The following is a 20,329-nucleotide window of genomic DNA, read 5'->3' on the forward strand; positions in this document are numbered from 1 at the left end:
TTAATTTATTCATTTTTAATGCTTGGTTTAAGTTTGGTCGCGAGTGTGTCGATAGTTATTTAAGTTAATTTATTCGTTTAAATATTGTCTTATATTCTGCGTCTTCTTATGGGTAGTATAGCATGATAACATTGTTCTCCATTTCAGTACATTTTCGAACCAAAATAATGATGTTTGTTAGGTTGCTCAAACAAAGCCTAGATTACAGGCTGTTTTTGGTGTTTAGGGGAGCTCCTACCAGCAAAGTCAACAGGGCTATTGTGCTTTTTCTCTAACTTGTCCTCCGATCGGGTCAGAGAAAAAATATGAAATCACGCTCAGCAATTCGTCTGTGTGCCCACGAACATTTCACTATAAATCATGATCGCTGGTCGAAGCGACAAAAATCGCTCGTTTGCGGGATGATGTAGCCCTCCTTTCTGCACAGTGATGAACCAGTCTTCAACAAAACGCCCTTTAGCCTTAGGCTACGGTAACTTGACAGAGACCAACCACGTACATGATGTGTCCAAGCTCAACCCCTGTCAACCATCATCCAGCTCCGATCACCCTTAGAAATGCCCTAAATTACTTACTGCTTCCAAAATAAACATCCTTTGGGGTGCCCAACCATGAGTGGAGGACTTAATTCGCATTAAAAGCCCCAAATTACTTTTTTTTCTTCAATATAAACAAGCTAGGGTGAAAACTTTAACATTTTCTGAGCATGATTAAACGACAAAATATGCGTTCTCTAAAAAAAACTCCTGCAACTGTCAGTCTTCCAGTGATTCCAACTGTGAGGCATGTTTTATTAGCATCTTCATCCTTCCGCGCGCCTAGTCGCGTGTCCCGACCAAATATGGTCGTGCCCTGGGGTCACCTTCATTGGCGTCTGGTAGTCATCATACCACTGACTACAGGTATCATTTTTCAATCCATGCATTACGAAGTCATGTACCGGTATGCACTTCTGACGGAACCTGTGCAGAGTTTAGATGTCAACAAACATAAAGTTGAGGATGTCTGGCTGATAATGTATATCAGTGCTCTGCCTATCGTATGCTTGACTTGATCTGTCGTCGCCACTGGCGGCGATCGTCTTGCACTTACTCGTAAGGCAAAGAGAAGTTTCGGTGACGTGGCCTGATATTAAACTTGCAAAAGTACCAGTGATATGCTCTGCTCTATCATGCATCATTGAAGGTCTATATTTGCAGAACAAATAAAGATAAGGAGAGCAATTCTAGGATATTTGGCAACCATTTTGGATTTTGGTGGCCATTTTGGGTTTGAGTCAGAATCCAGGGTAGCCCATTTTGAAAGTATTGTTTCAGCGAGACCGAGAGAAAATTGACCTGGATTAGAAAAACTGGGACCTTCGACATTTCACAAATATAATGAGATGCAGTGGTTTCTCCTTGTTGGTATTAAATGACCTACACCACCATGGTGACGCCCCTCTCAGGTTTATACAAAATGACTGTTGAACTTTGTGTTGCACGCGAAAATTAACCTCATCAATTCCCACGGCTAGGACCTGGTTCCGCCCTTGTCAAATGTTTACAAGATGGCTGACACCATCCTGTGAGCGATTTCCTACCTGTCTTTGTTCAGTCTCAGTCAGAACTAAGAAGTTCTTGGACTTATTTTGCGGCATGTACAATATCTCACCTGGCCGTTATCCGATGCCCGATTGACTCATCTTTTGTATCTGCTCACAGAACCCTATCCACCTCGAAAAAAGCATGTTCGTCTGCTGCAACATGTCCAGGTATATCCAATACATCATAGCTGACAGTTGTGGTTGTCCTTTCCTGCCTCAGATTGTAGTGTCGAGTGTCTATCCTGATCCAGTCTAAAAGGAGAAGCATCCCGCTGCACTTCACCAGAAACAATTTCTTGTCATTCAGAATCCAACGCCATTACATCAGCCTCATTTCGCACATGGCAAGGCCAACCAATGGGTGGCAGTCTCGGAGGGATAATGGGTATCATGAGAAGATGACAAATAGGTTGGCCTTGCACTATCCCAAAGCACATTATTCTCCTCCATCACTTAGAAATCGCCGATTTAATTCCAATTTACCACTTAAGATGGCCATGTCGCCTAGGGTGATTTATAACTGGAACACTAGAGGCGCACTATCACTACTTCCGGTCACCCGTCAAAGGTGACGTCCAAAACTGTTTTGCTATGGGGTAACTCAGCCTGGCCGAAATGAACCACATATTGGCATTAAAAACGCAGGTGGTGTCACTCTCTGGTCCTCAACATATGGAAACTCCATACGTCCGGTTCGCTTTTTTCTATCTGGTTGATTTCGAGTAACATGAAACCTCAATACCTGAGAAATGAGAGTATCATGACTCTCGCTTCTCAATCCACTCAGCGCATCAAATACTTACCTTGGTCTTATCAGACGTTCACAAACCCACACAATTCATCATTTCGTTCATTCTCATAGCTTTTTTTGGAAATTGACATTCATCAATATGATATCCACCGCCCTTCACTCATTCATTTGTCATTTATCACTACAGTTTATAGCCATCAGCCTTCACCCATATGACATCTATCATCCCAATTCACAGCCATCAGCCTTCACCCATTTGACACCCATCATCCCAATTCACAGCCATTTAACCGTCACCCATTTCTCATTCATTTATCACTCCCGTTCATAGCCATCAGCCTTCACCCATTGACATTTATCATCCCAATTCACAGCCATTAACAGTTCCCTATTTAAAACCCATCATCCCAATACAGATCCATTTGGTGTCATTCATCATTCCCATTCACATTCGTCAACAACCACCCATTTACATCTTTTCACATTCACCAACCTCCACCCGACCCACATGCACTACCCTAATTCACATACATCAACTGCCACCCGTTTCATAATTCACCTATTTGTTATTCATATTTCTTAACCTTCAACCCCTTTTGACACTGGTCATCCTTATGCACGTTTATCAACAGTCGCCCATTCAATAGACACATTCATATACCTATTTGACAATCATCATCTCAATTCACATCCATCAACCTACATCCATTTGACATTACATTCATCAACTCTCACCAATTGGATAATCATCATCCCAATTCACATCAATAAACCTTCATCCATTTGACATTACATTCATCAACTGTCACCAATTGGATAATCATCATCTCAATTCACATCAATAAACCTTCATCCATTTGACATTACATTCATCAACTGTCACCAATTGGATAATCATCATCCCAATTCACATCCATAAACCTTCATCCATTTGACATTACATTCATCAACTGTCACCAACTTGACAATCGTCATCCCAATTCACATCCATAAACCTTCATCCATTTGACATCACATTCATCAACTGTCACCAATTGGATAATCATCATCCCAATTCACATCCATAAACCTTCATCCATTTGACATCACATTCTTCAACTGCCACCAACTCATCCCAATTCACATCCATAAACCTTCATCCATTTGACATTACATTCATCAACTGCCACCAACTTGACAATCGTCATCCCAATTCACATCCATAAACCTACATCCATTTGACATCACATTCATCAACTGTCACCAATTGGATAATCATCATCCCAATTCACATCCATAAACCTTCATCCATTTGACATTACATTCATCAACTGCCACCAACTTGACAATCGTCATCCCAATTCACATCCATAAACCTTCATCAATTTGACATCAGATTCATCAACTGTCACCAATTTGACAATCCTACTTCTCATTCATCATTCAAGGTGCCTTTGTTTACCGCGTTGGGAACACTTCCTAGTTTTCTTTCCTTTCTGTGCGTGGTGTCCTTTTTAACTCATGCCACATTGCAAACATATCCCTAGCATCTGAGCAATCTTTTCCTCAGTGACCCAACTCCCTGCACATGAAGCAACATCTTGTTACGGGGCATTTTTGTCTAACAGAATACTGAATAAATGTGTCTCTTTCTTATGGTTTGACAGTACATTTGCAATGATTTTTTGCCGAAATTGCTAATGGCGTAGCCGTGGCTGCATGCCTTCCCTCACATTTTATAAAAAGATAACTTATTTGTGCAAGGACTGTCGCCTCTACCACCACCTGAGATCTGCATAAACATCCTAGAGATGTGTTTTCGAAGATAACTGCTCGCATTGATGTGAAAGACGATCCAGGCCATGTGCATGCTTCTGGATTCCCGACCAGTGACTCACAAAAGCGTGTATTTCTCGAGCCACATGTGAATTTGCCAGGGACCTCTTGTGCATTTTGTGCAGGTATCTTTCTTCCCAGGTATATTTTCCTGTCAGTTTTAATTTTCAAAAACTACACGTCTCTGTCTGGTTGCGCCTGCAACACATTGCATTCGTGCGTGCACCATCAGTTGATGCAACTTATGGTTAACCCACTCCACTCTACTTCTCCCGAAATTGAATGACCAAACGACCTAACTCCACCTATTTCTCCCAAAATGGAAAATAAATAACGATAACACGCCACCTTACTACTCCCAAAATGGAAAAACATGAAGACTACACTCCACCCTACTGCTCCCAAAATGGAAAAACGTAATGACTGCACTCCACCCTACTGCTCCCAAAATGGAAAAACGTAATGACTGCACTCCACCCTACTACTTCTCCCAATTTGGAAAGACGTAACTACACTCCACCCTACTTCTTCCAGATTGGAAAGACGTTACGACTGGGCCAAGTCCCCATACCAAATGAAATAGTGATGTGAGATGTTTTTCATGGATTAACGAAGACTGGTTCATCACTGTGCGGAACCGTTGAGCCATTTAACGTAGTTACCTTCTGGAGAGTCAAAGCCCCCGAACGCTTTTTGTAAGAGAGTCTGTCTCCGCTGGCTTATGTCTCCTTGCCAAATGTCAATGTAACATGGCCGGGTAATGTGCAATACAAAAGGCATTTTTGCAACCGTTACGAAGAGCTACAAACGGCGAAGTACGAAGTTTGTGATTGTAATTCATCGGAGACAATTCCCCCGACTCTTCCGTCTGGTGACCGATGAAAATCGGCGTTCGTAGATGTTGCGAAGCATGCCTAATATCCCAATGGCTATATTTATGTGTGAAAGATCGATGCTGTATATAGGCTTAGTTTAGACTCTATTAGGGCCTACTGGGTGTCACTAATTGCAGGTGCTTTCTTGCGGAAGACTTACAAATCGGTCTCAAGTTTCCAGGAATGAAGGTGATCGAAACTGGAGATATCAAATGTGACTTTTTTAACCTGGCGTCAGTAAATCGATACCTTGGTACAAGAGCGATTCCAGACCTGCAGATAATTTGAAGTCGTAATTAAAAAATAAGACGACCATGAAGAGGGATTGATTTCTTACAGAACGAGGTTTCCTCTCGATCGTCATCACCAAGGTCGACGACGTTGTTTGTTGTCCTGTGTGCTTATCATTATTAGACTCCGAGGTAGTCCATTTCGTCATCCTAACTACACCTCCTCTTAGGGGAGGGACGAGACCAGTCCACTGCGGCAGGAGTGTAGGCTCATCGTAATAGGTCTTTGTGCATGCATGGTGTAGCTAGATGATCTACATGTATTTGGATCAATTTGATTTGATGTATAGTTCTAATTTATGTTTTAATTTATTTCTTGTGCATCTAGCGGGTAGATTGATTTGTTTCTATTTCTATGCCGCAGCAGCAACTGTCGGGTGACTTCGCAAGGTTCTTCGTTGTGTGATGTGCAACTGCAAGTGTTGGGCGTTTTAAAGGGGTCCGCGTTCGGATTGACTGATGGCTTAGGGATATAGAAATTCAGTTATAGGGAAGTTATCATGCATGCAAATTGGGTGATACTTCTTGATACCAGCCGCCACTGCACAATTTCACAGCAAATATCTTGAAAAGGCACCTGATAATGATCTCCGACTGTCTTTCGTAATTTTGTACATTGTATGGATCTCTTTTAGTACAAGTTCTATCATTAACATGAAAATGGGACAGAATAGTGTAGATTGCGAATCTTTATCACCTCGTTCATGCCGAGATTCTCTTACAAGAAAGCTTCCATTGGGAAATACACGTACAAATCTACCGAATGCATAACAAAAGGACACCGTCTTACGTCAGGGTATATCGGTCTTATACATTTCTACATTTCTACATATACATATTGTACTTGAAGGTCAATTGTCATCACGTTGACATGCCATGTTACATCCTAACATAACCAGTGCTTTTCAATATACTCCGCCTGGTGTCGATATTTTATTTATGCCGCAGGAGTAAAACGCCTGATCTCAGCTTAGCCTTGTCACTGTAAAGTGGAAGCTTCTACGTGTATTTGTATTTACGGGTGGCACAGAGAAAAACAAACATGTAGACGAATGGCGTGGCTTTCAATGTAAGAAAAAACAAATAACGATTGACAATTTGACCATTTTTCATTTTCCATTCTTCAGCTTTAATATGTCTGTTAATAGTGCTCAATAATCCATTCTTTATATATTATTGTTGATTTATTCCTTCCTTATTTTTCTTGCATAAACAACACATATATACATTTGCTTGTATCAATTTCATTTTCCAATAACATCACTGTTTTCACTCATTATGTATGTTATTTGCTCAATTGCATTTTTCATATCCATCTAAAAATCACCATGTAAACTACAATTTTCATCATTTTCTTTCTGTGTAGTGCAATTTCGTGATAATTTATCACTCTGGGGCCTCGTTGTTGGAAACAGATTTTGTCACGAATGCTGATTCTGCTTACTGGTAGTATTCAAATTGTCCCTTCGAATGGCTTTGTTGGTGCTAGAAGTGCGTGCGTGTGGTGGAACATTGTGTACTGTGCAAAAATATAAAAATTGTGCATTGTATAAAAATGTAACGAAACTGTTAAACTGCTTCAAATAACGTTTTGGTGCTTGTCAATTTTAGAATGCAGATTTTTGTCAGGTGCTTTCAAAAACCCCAGTGGTACTTTTTTAATTCTCTGGTCCCGGGTTGAGCGCTAAATAGTATCTGCACTTGAACAAGTTTCGAAAAAAACTCATTTTTAGTGGCGTAATTTCTATGTTTTAACTGTGTCATTCATTTTTGATTGCACGGAACTTCTAATGCGGCAAAACTATGACGTTATGCAATTAATATATACACGTACATATTTAACTAATAATCTTTATTAACCAGAGTTTAGAGTAGATAATATATTTTGCAAACCATGTATCTATGTGCAGTAATAATTGAGCTTTTTGAAAATAATATTTTTGTGCAGTTTTATACCTGTGTCCACGAACCATGGCGAACTCATTTGTATGTTATAATACCGCTAGGCTTGATTTTTTAACTGCAAAGATTTTAAAAGTCAACATCACTATATGGAAAGTAGTATTAGGCCTTTAAACAGGCAAACTCGAAGCTCCCAAGAGTGCTGCTTTGCATGATTTTCCACATTTTAGCGAAAATGTAGGTAGTCGCTCAACCGCGGTGTACATCCTGACTCTCATGCGTTTGCCTCACCACTATCGTGAAAGCGATCTCAAAACATTGCAGGTCAAGATGGTATATTATGAAACCGTATATTATAGGTCTTGTGTAAAATTCGATTCTCACTAAATTTCAGACTAACTTTTCGTACGATTTCTCGCTTTCACAATCATCATTCATTCATTCAGTATGATAATACACTAGCTAATAACTAAAGAATAAGATTTTTACCGCAAATATTTTGTATACTATTTTGTATACGGCATTGAGTGTAAATATTTTACGATGTATATGTACTTGAACATTCAACATTTTTTTATGCGTTAATTCATTATCATCATTTTGCATTGTAACTTTTGCGCGCCATTGCAACCCATTTTTCTACTGGAATCGACCACGACGAAAACGTCTGGATGTGTCTTAAATATGAATTTTGTACGACTTTGTCTTTTGTACGATTTTGAATAAAAATGCTGACGATTTGTATGAAATTGTTATTCGGCTTTTTTCTGCGAAAGGATGTGTTCTTACTCGACCACTTGTATGGAGGAGAACTAAATAAAAAAATCAGTGTGTGCGATCTTTTTGGAAATTGACTACTGGCCCATAAAACGAAAATGATAGTCGTTTTCAAAAGTGTTATCCACAGCAAATCTATTAGTGACATTCGCACTAAATTTTTCTTCTTCTACTTCTTCTAATACTAGAGAACAGTCGTCTGAGACTATGTCCAGATGCACACATGGTACAAGCCAAGTTGGTGTAAAAGGCTACATCTATTGTTTTTATTCGTATTATTCTCTCGCACCCATGTTCGGCAAAATTTTCCTTCCTCGCTATCAGTCTGTTTCGATCTTCCTAAACGATCCGACCATCCCCCAAGCATCCCCAGCGGGTACCTCCTTGGGCATCTTCTCTTCATCTGCCCAGCACTGCTTGAGCAGCTCGTATTCCTGCCGGTTGTTCAACACCTTCTCGCGGAAAGGAGCTAAGAAGAAGAAAATGGAGATTGAAAAGTTGTTTAATGCGAACATTTGGAGTGGTAGATCATTGTTTTATGTCGGATAGTGGCTGATTTATCCCCTTTCCCAGAATTTCACACAAAAGAATTCACGAATACCAGTCAAAAACTTGCAATTTTCATAAAAAATAGAATAGAATAAAAAGAGGAGAACATAGATGGAGAAGGAGGAACGGTGGTCGCTCGCGATCCGCTCGTGGATACAACTCTGTTTTAGATCGAAGACCCGTTTCTTTTCCTCACCGTATATTTCTTCTATTGTTCCTGCAGTTCCACCATACTCATTGGGAAGACATTCTTTCGGTATCTTCTTTGCAAACTCTTTCTCAGAGTGATGGATTTTCATCTGTGAACATAATAAAACTGCATGAAGGTCATCGTCTTGACTCGTCGATGGTGTCGTTTAGTTTGACAAGAATGTTTCGTAGTTTTACTTGCAGTAACTCAAAGATGCTAACACAAGGAGTTCTTGATGATAACTGGTTTATTTGATCGTATAGTGGTAATATGTATGGTTAGGTACTACAAAGAACATAATCTTAATCTTATAAGTATGCTGCAACTTCCTGTCTTGAAAGGGGTTGCTAATCTGTGTGGAGACAGAGAGTCTAGGAACAGAATTACCACAAGGGTCCCTTGTGGGAAACAGCCTTGGGCAATATTCGACATCCTCCGCGGCCAACAAAATGAGTTAATTACTCTGATTAAAACACGAGCTTATCCTGCTGATCCAACTACAGTCAAAACAACAATCAAGAAATTACACATAATCTAATCTAAAGCATAGAGGCAACCAAAGGTTATGAATGGAGGAAACTAAATTAGTTTGAAGTCAAAAGTCAGTGTTACTATATATAACAGTCAATGAAGCAGAAGAGCTTAGAGTCATGATGCAAGCTCGTAAGTATGCACAGTCCAAAACTAAGAACAAATGTGCACGGCCCATGCCTATGCCAATGGAAGTTAATATACACTGCAAACAGTCATAAAAAGGTCTCTTGAATGTAGACGCAATATAAAACAATAAATGATAATGACTTATTTCACCTAAAGTGACGATACTAATTAAACATTATCCAAACATATGGAAGTGAATCGCTTCAAAATATTTCCAAATTATACTCCAAGCAGACTAATCACTGTCAACAAACAAGTCATAAAGTCAGTTTTCAGACTGATCGCGGATTTTCATTTTCGCGATTGCAGCAGAATTGCGGGTTGGCCTCGTTGGAGGCGCAGTGTTATCGGGCGAAGTGTCTTTTTTGTCATAATCCGCACAGTTTATTTCGAGAGGATAGAGATGCGCGACGGCGCGATTTGATATTCCAGAGTTTGTTTTCACCTTTGCTACTCGAGTGAGGCCATCGGGGCCGGTCAGAAGATCAATCACTATACCTAGTCTCCAGTTGCGGCGCGGGTGGTCCTTGTCATACACAATGAAAACATCGCCCTTTTTGATCACATTGTTCACAGCGTTTTGCTTTTTGAGTTCATGAGCGTGGCGTTGGCGAAGTGCTGCCAGATATTCGTTCTGGAAGCGAGTTTTGAAATTCTGAATTAATTGTGAGCGGCGGAAAGCAATCTTTTCTAAATGTTCTTTACCAATGTAGTCTTTGTCAAATTGAGATTCATCTAAGTCCTGACTTGGCAAGAGTTCAATCAAGCGACCGTGCAACAAATGGTTTGGGGAGAGGATTGATAACTCCTCCAATTCTGACGCGACATACGTAAGCGGTCTGTTGTTTACAATGGCTTGGATCTCCTTGATTAAGGTCTGAAGCTCAGCAAGACAAACTAAAGATTTTCCTAAAACCTTTTTGATCGCGGTTTTGCTGGTCCCAATACAACGTTCATGGACTCCGGCCATCCAACTAGCTTGCACCGGAATGTAGCGAAATTTGATGCGTTTTTCGGCGAAATGATTTTGAGTGTCTCTATGTCGCACGATCTGATACATGCGTTTTAGTTCGGTTTCACTGCTCGTAAACGTTTTTGCATTGTCACAATAAATCACTGATGGGGTTGAATGGCTGGAACAGAATCTACGAAAAGCGCGCAGGAAAGAAGATGTGGTCATGTCTTCCACTATTTCTAGAGTTATATGTCGCGTGGCACAGCATGTGAAGAGACAGAGGTAAACTTTCTTAGTTTTTCCGTACATTTTTACTAACAAATGTCCTGTAAAGTCAATCGCTGTGGCTGAGTATGGTTTTGCTTCGTCAAGCCTGAATTTGGGTAAGGGCGGAGCATGTGGTGTTTGATACGCCCGACCTGAAACTTTACGGCAGATAACGCATCCTTTTAGGATTTTTCGCACTGCACTTCGCATCGATGTTATCCAGAACTTTGTCCTGATTTGAGCCATGGTGGCCCCAACTCCGTAGTGAAAGACAGTTCTGTGTGAATCCAGTATTATCAGGTTGGTGAGATGGAAAATTCGTGGCAATAGAATTGGCAGTTTCATCTCATGATCGTAGATTGGGTGATTTCGAACCCTCCCCGCGCAGCGCAAGATACCATCATCGGATAACACGAGACCAAGCTGATGGACTAAGGGTGGTGAGCGTTTGAGTTTTCCTTTCCCGTTTTGGAGAGATTTGAGACGGGCGATAATATCTGGATAAGCCGCAAGCTGGGCCGATTTAATCCATTGTTTCTCAGCATCATTGAGGTTTTCAGCGGTAATATCATGGGCGTTTGATCCAAACGCAGAGTTCACGTACGTGGTGACACGTAGCAGTTTTTTGTAGTCACTGAAACGTTCAATGTCAATCACTTTGGCAATTCCCTGATCTTTGTTATGGTGAAATTCATTGTCCATTTCTAGTGTCGCCGTCAGTAATGCAGTGGAGTTTTCCACTTTGAGTTGATCGACGGGCCAGTCGCTGAAATCCTTTTGTAGCCACTCTGGGCCAGTAAGCCAGTCTGATCGTGCAAGTTCAGTATATGACGATCCTCGTGATAGAATATCTGCCATGTTATCCTCCGATTTCACGTGATACCATTCATCTAACTCTGTGTTAGATCTGATCTGTTCGACGCGATTTTTTACAAATGGAGTCAATTTTTTGTCTGAATTGATCCAGTGTAGCGCTACCTGCGAATCGGTTAGGTAGAGCATAGTGATGATGGGATAGGATTCCGCGTAGGTTTCCTTCAGCCACTGTCCGTATTTCGAGCCAATGACCATTGCCTGCAGCTCGCATTTGGGTGTTGTGTATCCTGAGTTTGACACAAGCTTGTTTTTGGAGCCAAGTAGCCGAATGTTATTGTCTCGTTTCATGTATACCACACATGCTGATGCAGTTACTGGAGTTCCATCGCAGAACACCACTAGAGTAACAGGCGAATCTGACCTCATGCCAAGTCCGCGGGGTATGTTAAAATCTGATGCTCGAGAAATAGATATCCGGATTTTGTCCCATTGTTTGACTTCCTCAGGTGTCAGTGGTTCATCCCACGATTTTTCTTTGGACCACAGTTCATTTACAAACTTTCGTGCGGGAACAATCAATGGCGAAACATAACCTAACGGGTCAAAAACAGATGATGTTTCTGAAAGGACCTGACGTTTGGTGACCAAGTCAGTTTTTGGGAAAGACTTCGGAGCTAAAGCTAGAGTGTCATTCACTGTATTCCATTTCAAACCCAAGGTTGTGACCGCCGTGGCGCTTTTTGTGGACATGTTTTCTGCTCTGGCGTGGTCAGTGAGGGCGGCTGAGTTGCTAGCCCACTGTCGGAGTAGGAAAGACCCTTCACTCATGATGTGCCTCGACCGAGCGTAATAATCCAATGCTTCAGCGTCACTGTTCACAGATGTGAGAAGATTGTCAACATAGAGTTTCTTTGCCATATCCTTGGCGATTGGATCGCTATGGTTAGCTAAGTGTTCCGTTAAAACAATAGCCAATGAGAAGGGGCTTGAAACATTTCCGAATATCACTGTATTGCAGTGATACGGGATGACCTCTTTGTTGGGGTCATTGTCTTTGTACCAAAGGAACCGGACATATTTTCTTTCGCTTTCCAGCAATTTCACGGAAAGAAAAGCTCGAGCTATGTCGGCCACTAAACCAACTTTTCCCGTGCGGAAAAGTGTCAATAACTGGGGAAGATCGGTGATCATCTTAGGCCCTTCGTACAGACAAGTGTTCAATGAAGGTTGACCGCAGCTAGCATCAAATACTATCCTCAGTGGAGTGGTTTCGCTATCTTTGAGGATGTAAAAATGTGGTAGATAGTAGCAGTCTTTTTCCAGGAGGGCAGTTTCGGGGTTTTTTACTTCTTCTACCCAGCCTTTCTGTATATTTTCTTTCATCACCTTACAATAGGCTGGCATCAGGTTCAGACGTTTCAATCTGGTAGCCGTCTGCAGAAGGCGTCCCCGGCTTGCATTGAGATTGTTTGGCAGTTCCGGGTGATCGGCTCTCCATGGCAAGGGCACGTGGTATTCTCCATCAATGAACTGAATACGATCAGCATAAGCCTGTTGAAAGTTTGCATCTTGTGCGTCGAATTTGAGATGTTCAAATGTCTGTGCGCTATTAGATTCCACGGTTTTGAAATCGTATGGGCATGGATACATTTTACCAGAGAAGCGATTGTCAAGATTGAAATCATAATTCAGAGTTAATGTTGTTGTACTTACAGTCGAAGGAGCTGTTGTGGATTGATGCAAGGGCCCTGATACAAAACATCCGAGATTTGAGAATTGAAGCATTGGTCCTTCTCCTTTAACCATTTTGCTTTCCAGAAAAAGGTACGCGCTGTCGCATCCAATCAAACAGTTTACTTTGAAAATGTCATCATGATAATCATCTGCAAGATTTTCACGGGCGACATAATCAAATTCAAGACATTTGTTCCATCCAGGGCGAGCAATCGGTTTGACAATTTCGTCACATATCATAACATCCATATCGACTTCTCCGTCAGATGTTGCCACTCCCACCGTTGCGATATCGTACACCTTGCGGGTGGTATGACCTCCGAATCCGTGAACAAACATCGTTTTACGGCGGTGCGCTTTGAGATCGAGTTTTCTGGCAATTTCAGTCGTTACGTACGAATGCATGCTTCCACGATCAATGAGCACTGATGCTCTGCACTTAGAATCCGCGTTTATCAAGAATATTTTCCCTGTTTCCAAAAGAATAGGGTTATCAGGTTTCGCGGAGACTAGGTTGTGTGACGATCCCTGACCAACACTCGTCATAGCAGTTGCTTGGTCGGGGGTTACGGTTTCCGTTTGAGAATTTCCGCTAGCTGACGATAATCCATTTTTTGACGATAATCCATTTTTTGACGATAATCCATTTTGCGACGATAATCCCTTTTGCGACGGTACCTCTCCTAGTCATTGTTGGTCCGCAGCAATCATGGTCGTTGTTAAAGTCACAGCTGTAGGCACCAGTCCATCATGAAGAGCTGTGTGATGCCTCGAGTTGTTGCAGGTGCGGCAGGACGGCCATTTTGGGTTTTGTTTACATTCCCCTCTGTTGTGCTTCCTGAGACATACGTAACAAAGTTTCTTTGATCGTGCCTGGGCCAGACGCTGTCCTGCATCCAGGGTGCACTGGTGTGGCCAATGTTCCCCTTCACAAAGAATGCATTTCTTGATTCGCTGACTTGAAGAGTTTGAAATCAACGACGCCGTGGTTGAAGTAGTGGGACGATGCGAGGTGTTGTCCCGAGATCTGGCATCCTGTACTTCGTGACGTTCCCCGAGATTTTCTAATTGTTCTTGGAACGCCTTCCAAAATAAATCTAAGTTAAAGTCATCTCCTTGGGCACAAGTTCCCATTTTTTCAATCATTTGCCTTGGGAGTTTTCTTTCCAAGGCTGGCACAATGAATGCTGAACACTCGTTGATATTAATTCCGAGATGCTCCAATGACCGCAGATTCCCGTTCACACCGTTGAAGAATCTCGTCAGTGCAGCGTGACTGTAACCCGGGGCAGCCATGTCCGTTATGTCGTTGACATGTGCCCTTACAATCTTCCTTTTCTGACCAAATCGTTCCTTAAGAATCGTGATCAGGTTCGGCAGGTTCGTCCCAGATGCGTGTATTCCCCGCACCGCTTCTTGCGCCTGTCCGTTCAGCTGGCCAATGATATAATTAAACTTAGTTATATCTGAATAGTGTCCCGCCAAAATATCACATTCGATCGTATCCCAGAAACTCGTGAATTTCGTGTAATTTCCATCGAACGTGGGAAGCTTTAATTTGGGCAGCTGGGCTGTCTTTTTGGTAGTGGCCGGGGTGCTCCCATTGTCCTCTTTTTTCTCTTCATTGGTTGAGAGCTTGGACTGGATCTGGGCTAGTGCTGTTCTCCGTTTCCTACGGATGGCCGAACTTTCGGTAATATGCTGCTTCAGCAACTCCTCTTCGTCTAACTCTGTCAGTGTCTTCTCGATCTCATTGTTTAAGTCCTCGATGGCGTGAAAGGTTCCTTTCAACTCCTCATAAAATCCTTGTATGTGGAATAAGTCCGTGGCGTCATTTGCCTCTTTTAGACAGTCCTCGAAACTGCCTTGTCTGAAGTCACGAGTCTTCATCATCTTTCGTACAGCTTCCATAGTGACCTCCATAATCCTGGTCACGGCACCAATTTGTCGTTTAGTTTGACAAGAATGTTTCGTAGTTTTACTTGCAGTAACTCAAAGATGCTAACACAAGGAGTTCTTGATGATAACTGGTTTATTTGATCGTATAGTGGTAATATGTATGGTTAGGTACTACAAAGAACATAATCTTAATCTTATAAGTATGCTGCAACTTCCTGTCTTGAAAGGGGTTGCTAATCTGTGTGGAGACAGAGAGTCTAGGAACAGAATTACCACAAGGGTCCCTTGTGGGAAACAGCCTTGGGCAATATTCGACAGATGGTAATGGTCACTTCACCCCTTGGGCTGCACTTTTTTCCCTCAGGTGATACAGGTGATATTACAGGGGTTGAACAACACTCAGTTGCGACCCCCATTCCCACTTTAAGTATGGGAATTAAAGTAGTCTTGTAACAACTATAATTTTATTCAATTGATTGAGACGAACATTTTCAACAAACATGGCCCGTTTCCATATTTATCTCTTGTTTCATTTTGAGTTTTTCATTCTTCTACACCCTATATTTTGCTGTTCCGTAATGCAGTTCAGTTTTCTCATACATCCGTTTAAAGGAAGGTTAATTAGATACACGAGAATACACGGAATTAATTAGATACACGGAATTACCAAGTTACACACACCATCAGCGTACTCACCCGGTCCGAAAGTTTCTTGCCCATGAAGGGCTTTATTATCTCCATTATAGCATTCAGGAATCTAGGCATATTCACATAATGAAACTGCTTCATTCGAGTTGGATACACATCCTGAAAAATAGGACAACGGGCATCAGATTCATGCTGTGAATACAATCTAGTCATCTAACCTGTAGCAGCTCCATCTTGACTATTATTGTAAAACACCTGCCACACGATGTTTCATCTTTATGATGGATTATGTATTAGCCTCGTTTTGACCAAGTTAATGTTTGCTTCTCCGGCCCTGCACACCGATTTCCTCAGGATGGACCACTGAGGACCCTCATCGATTGGGATCGCAGAAAGATAGACTGACACGCTGTTTTATTTTCCTCCTATTGAAAAGTCAGGGTCTCTCTCGTAGTCTGTTTTATAGAAACACTGAATATGAGGAACAACCCAAAATGTTACACGGGCGGGATCAAAGAAATGTTAGAAAACCCTATTATCGGCGCCGATTCGAACCATCATCCGGAGTGGTCCGATACCCATGTGACCCCCAGCACGCTATGTATATACATATAGTGAGCACGGGTGTAGAACCAATAATATGAGGCACATACCTTCCAAACCTTCATGGATTTTTTTATATTCTCCTGATTCCAAATCTTCATCATGTCCATACCGGCGCCCTTCATGTCCTGAATGTAATACATACCGTGCACCTGTACGTTCTCATCCATGACCATAGTGTCCACGGTCATGTATAGGGCCCGCATCGTATCGTTTATATCAATGTATGGGTCCATATTCTCTGGAGAGAAAAAGAGGGGATTACAGCACATGTACTGACAATTCTTTGTGGCAGGCGTGATTTGGCTGAGAACTCAGTTGACCTTATGAAAATGAATACAGAGTACAGTCTGTTTTATACGGCAGCAGATTAGTGCTCCCTGATGCGTGCACGTGTTTATTCCAGTATAACGAGAAAAGATCTCGTAATAACGAGAAAAGATCGCGTAATAACGAGATAACATCTCGTAATAACGAGAAAAAATCGCGTAATAACGAGAAAAGATCTCGTAATAACGAGATAACATCGCGTAATAACGAGAAAATATCTCGTAATAACGAGATAATATTTTATTTTTATGGCACTAATCTGCTGCCGTAGTTTTATCTGTCTCGATCATGCTGGTTTTGGCCACCTAGGAGTGAAATGATGAACTTAAGTTACAGCAGGTACTCAACAGGCGGTTTTGCAATATCGCTATGCAGTTCCATCACAGGATTCGGATTTTCTGGAGATCTCCTCATGTCCTTGCTAACATAAAAGGACGGTTCCGTAATTCGCTCTGTCGACTTGGGTGAAACTATAGGTAAAGTCTGTAGGACTTATCGAGGTATTGTACATTTATGTGTGTACATGTTGTACATATTAGATATTCGACCACGTGTCGGCAAAGCTCGTTCACGCTATCGCTGTGCAACTCCCCGATCAAGCCAGAGGAAATTTCGCCCTATAGTGTGACAACTCCCCATTCGAGAAACCCTGACTGATGGAATCCTAGTATATCAACCTGGCCTTATAGAATATTCTCAGGCGGCTACTTACTACTGAGAGAGAGAATGTAAACGGGTCCATCTTTCTTCCCTTTTGGCTTCGGCAAGAGGATCTGTGTTCTGATATTAAATTAAAACAGAGATACAAAGTCAGTAAATGTCTGCTGCGTTTGTTGTTAATAGCATTCCGCGAAGTTACTATTTATAGCTCACAAGGTCATTTGCATAAGATATTGATGACGTTTTAGTCACGTGACAGTCGGACATCGACACTTACTTCTACGCATTTGAGCTTATTTCAAAGTCAATTATCTTTGACCCTGCATTGTTTTTAGCATGAATGATACCATAGAGTCAGAGAGAGAAATATTCAGAACAATTATGTAGTATTTCCAACACTCGGACATGTGCCAGATTGAATCTAACTGCCCTTGTTAGAAAGCCTGAATCCATTACGAAACCGCATGTTTGTCCGACATTGCCTGTAATTCAGCGATGGGGAAATAGAGGGCAGCAGCTGCAGTGACCTCATCATCGCGGAATGCTATTAGTACTGCGAGTGATAGACCTATGAGACACATCAGTCGCTTGAGAATTGATTGAGGTGTGAACTTAGGAAGCTCGGAATGTTGAAAAGGGTCCAAATAGTGATCCGTCGACTCCTATGCACTCCATTTCGTCATCCTGTTCGTCCTTCTACTATGTGAGTGACGAGGCCGGTCCACTGCGTTCGGAGTGTATTGATCGGAAGATCGTGGGTGGAAGCGCCAGTAGGCCTACCAGTATGGCTTAGTTCATAATAAATGGCACATGCAACTAAACCGGTTATCCAAAGAACTATTGATGTCAAAGTTTTCTTAACACTTACGGTTTTGAAAGAATATCAATAATTTTCTGATCATCAACATCTTGTTTAAACCATTCCGGGGCGCCCTCTGACGTGGTGCGGTTGATGCAGAACTGTTTGATTCTATTCTGAGTGTCAAACACGCTTGATTTGCATGATCTCAGGAATCGTAGAATAAACGCATCATCTGGAAGAAGACGAATACCGTAAAGTGGAGTGAATGTGGCCCTGGGGCAGAAATTGCCCTCACTCCTAAAAACATATTTGGGCTAAACATGATAAGTTTAGCCCATTTGGTTATCTTTGAACATCTTTTTTGTACAGTGATTCAGTTGAAATAGAAGATCAACGATGGTTCAAGCTGTAGGGTGGGAGGGGAGGGCGACAATTTCACTCCACTTTGGGGCCAATGTCACCACATCTTACGGTATTTAAGTTGCCGGTGTTCGACGTTAGATGTCGCCACGGGTGGGCATACTTTTAATTTTTTAAACTTTTACTCTTACTTCCGGCGCCTCTAAGTTGGACTCAGAGTCTAAGATATAAACGAACTTAAGGTGTTTTCAAATGGATGGTTCTTACCAGTTCTTGACGTGATATATGGGTGTTTCTTGATCCAGTCTCGAACATTCTGTATCTTACTAGCGCGTTCTTTCGGGTCTTCCTTTAACTCATCTTTAGCCTTCTTCTGAGTCTCCTCATCGAGGGTACAGACGTAGGTCCCCTCCCTGAAAAGAACAAAACGGATGGACTATTATTGTGATTTTTTTAAACTATACTTCTCTCACCGAGAAATCAAAATATAATTTTTTTTGAACTTACCCAGGTAATTCAGCCATTGGAAATGCTGACTTCTTTCTCTATACTCAACAGGCTAGAAAATGCCACTCGCTTATCGTAAAAACTGCTCAATATCAAAATTATACATAAAGTTGCTCATTTGGACGCCAGACCTGCCTTCACTTGTTGGCAGCTATAAAGCACGGATTATTGGGCCCCAAAGTTTTTTTGTTATCGACTAGTTATGAATACATATAGGCGGGCATAGATACCGGCCTTGTGATGACATGGGTAGTTTTATTCAATGGTTCACGCACTATTAACTCAAATTAATCGTCAATTTCAAAATAAGGAAGGTTGGATGAAATGGGGCGTGAGAGTCCTAGAAAAGATGACCCCATTATGACGACTTTCTTTAAAATCAGTAAAATGCAATCTATTTTCACACAGTAAAATTCTTAAACACATTGGTTACAATGTTTTATCTTCATAATGAATTATGTACCAGGCTAAGCCTCGTTTTGAATATCAAGTGGTGTTTTAATAAATTGATACCTCACCATCGGAAATATCAACATTTGTTTAAGGAATTGATACCGAACTGGAGGCATTGGTTGTCCCACCAATCACCGTGAGGGTGGCGCTAAACTGTTGGCGAAACGAGAGCTCCACCGACCGAGCGGCGGTGGTTGGTGAGGCAACCATTACCCCTACCGGTGCATAATAAATTGAGACTATTTTAGAGTACGTCAGGTTGACACGACCTTTTATTCATGTGCCTAACCTTACACGATTGCGCAGGAATCTACATCCTGCATCCCCAAGAAAAGTGGCAAATTTCTAAGACATGCTAATCATTGTCATGGGTCATTGTTTTCATCACTGAGTAAGCAACGAAACTGTATATAAAATCGCTGCGGCTTGTTTTGGTGAAGACTTATGGAAGCTGCCAGTGCCCGAAGAAAATGGGAGACAAGACCACAATTGATTTTTTAAGCCTTTTAGCAGTTAAATTGTCAATGTTTGACCGCGACGCATCAAAGAACGCGTGGTGTTGTGAATCTGAAATTTAGATTATGTTATTCCGGACAGTCGGGCAAGTAAATGGTGAAAAATAAAATGGTGATTGACCACGGAAATTTTTTTTTAATCGACAAATTAGACAGACTTTGATATTTCCACTCTTTTCAGCCAACTGGCAGAAAAAACTCAAAACACGCCCCCTATTACCCAATTAGCAAAATTCGAAATTAATTTTTTCATCAAATAATTTCTTTATATCTGTAGACTTGCCACAACAAATATTTTTTCAATACCTCTCCAAATATGTACTTGAGAGTAAAAAACATGCACTCGTCTAATAGATAGGCCTGGACCCTCCAACCTATGAATATTC

General features: G+C 41.5%; 1 protein-coding gene across 1 annotated transcript; it reads right to left on the reverse strand.

The window, feature by feature from the left end:
• Positions 1–5,987: 5,987 nt before the first annotated feature.
• Positions 5,988–19,175, reverse strand: LOC135495527 (alpha-tocopherol transfer protein-like). The gene is made up of 8 exons (XM_064784273.1): positions 18,976–19,175; positions 18,736–18,881; positions 18,175–18,340; positions 17,359–17,426; positions 16,367–16,557; positions 15,762–15,872; positions 8,741–8,843; positions 5,988–8,464 (listed from the first exon to the last, which is right to left on the reverse strand). Exons 1-8 carry the CDS (start codon positions 18,990–18,992, stop codon positions 8,316–8,318), a joined length of 951 nt encoding a protein of 316 aa, XP_064640343.1. The 5' UTR covers positions 18,993–19,175; the 3' UTR covers positions 5,988–8,315.
• Between the last annotated feature and the right edge of the window lie 1,154 nt (positions 19,176–20,329).

The sequence above is a fragment of the Lineus longissimus genome, chromosome 11 (assembly GCF_910592395.1).
Source record: "Lineus longissimus chromosome 11, tnLinLong1.2, whole genome shotgun sequence".
NCBI lineage: Eukaryota > Metazoa > Nemertea > Pilidiophora > Heteronemertea > Lineidae > Lineus > Lineus longissimus.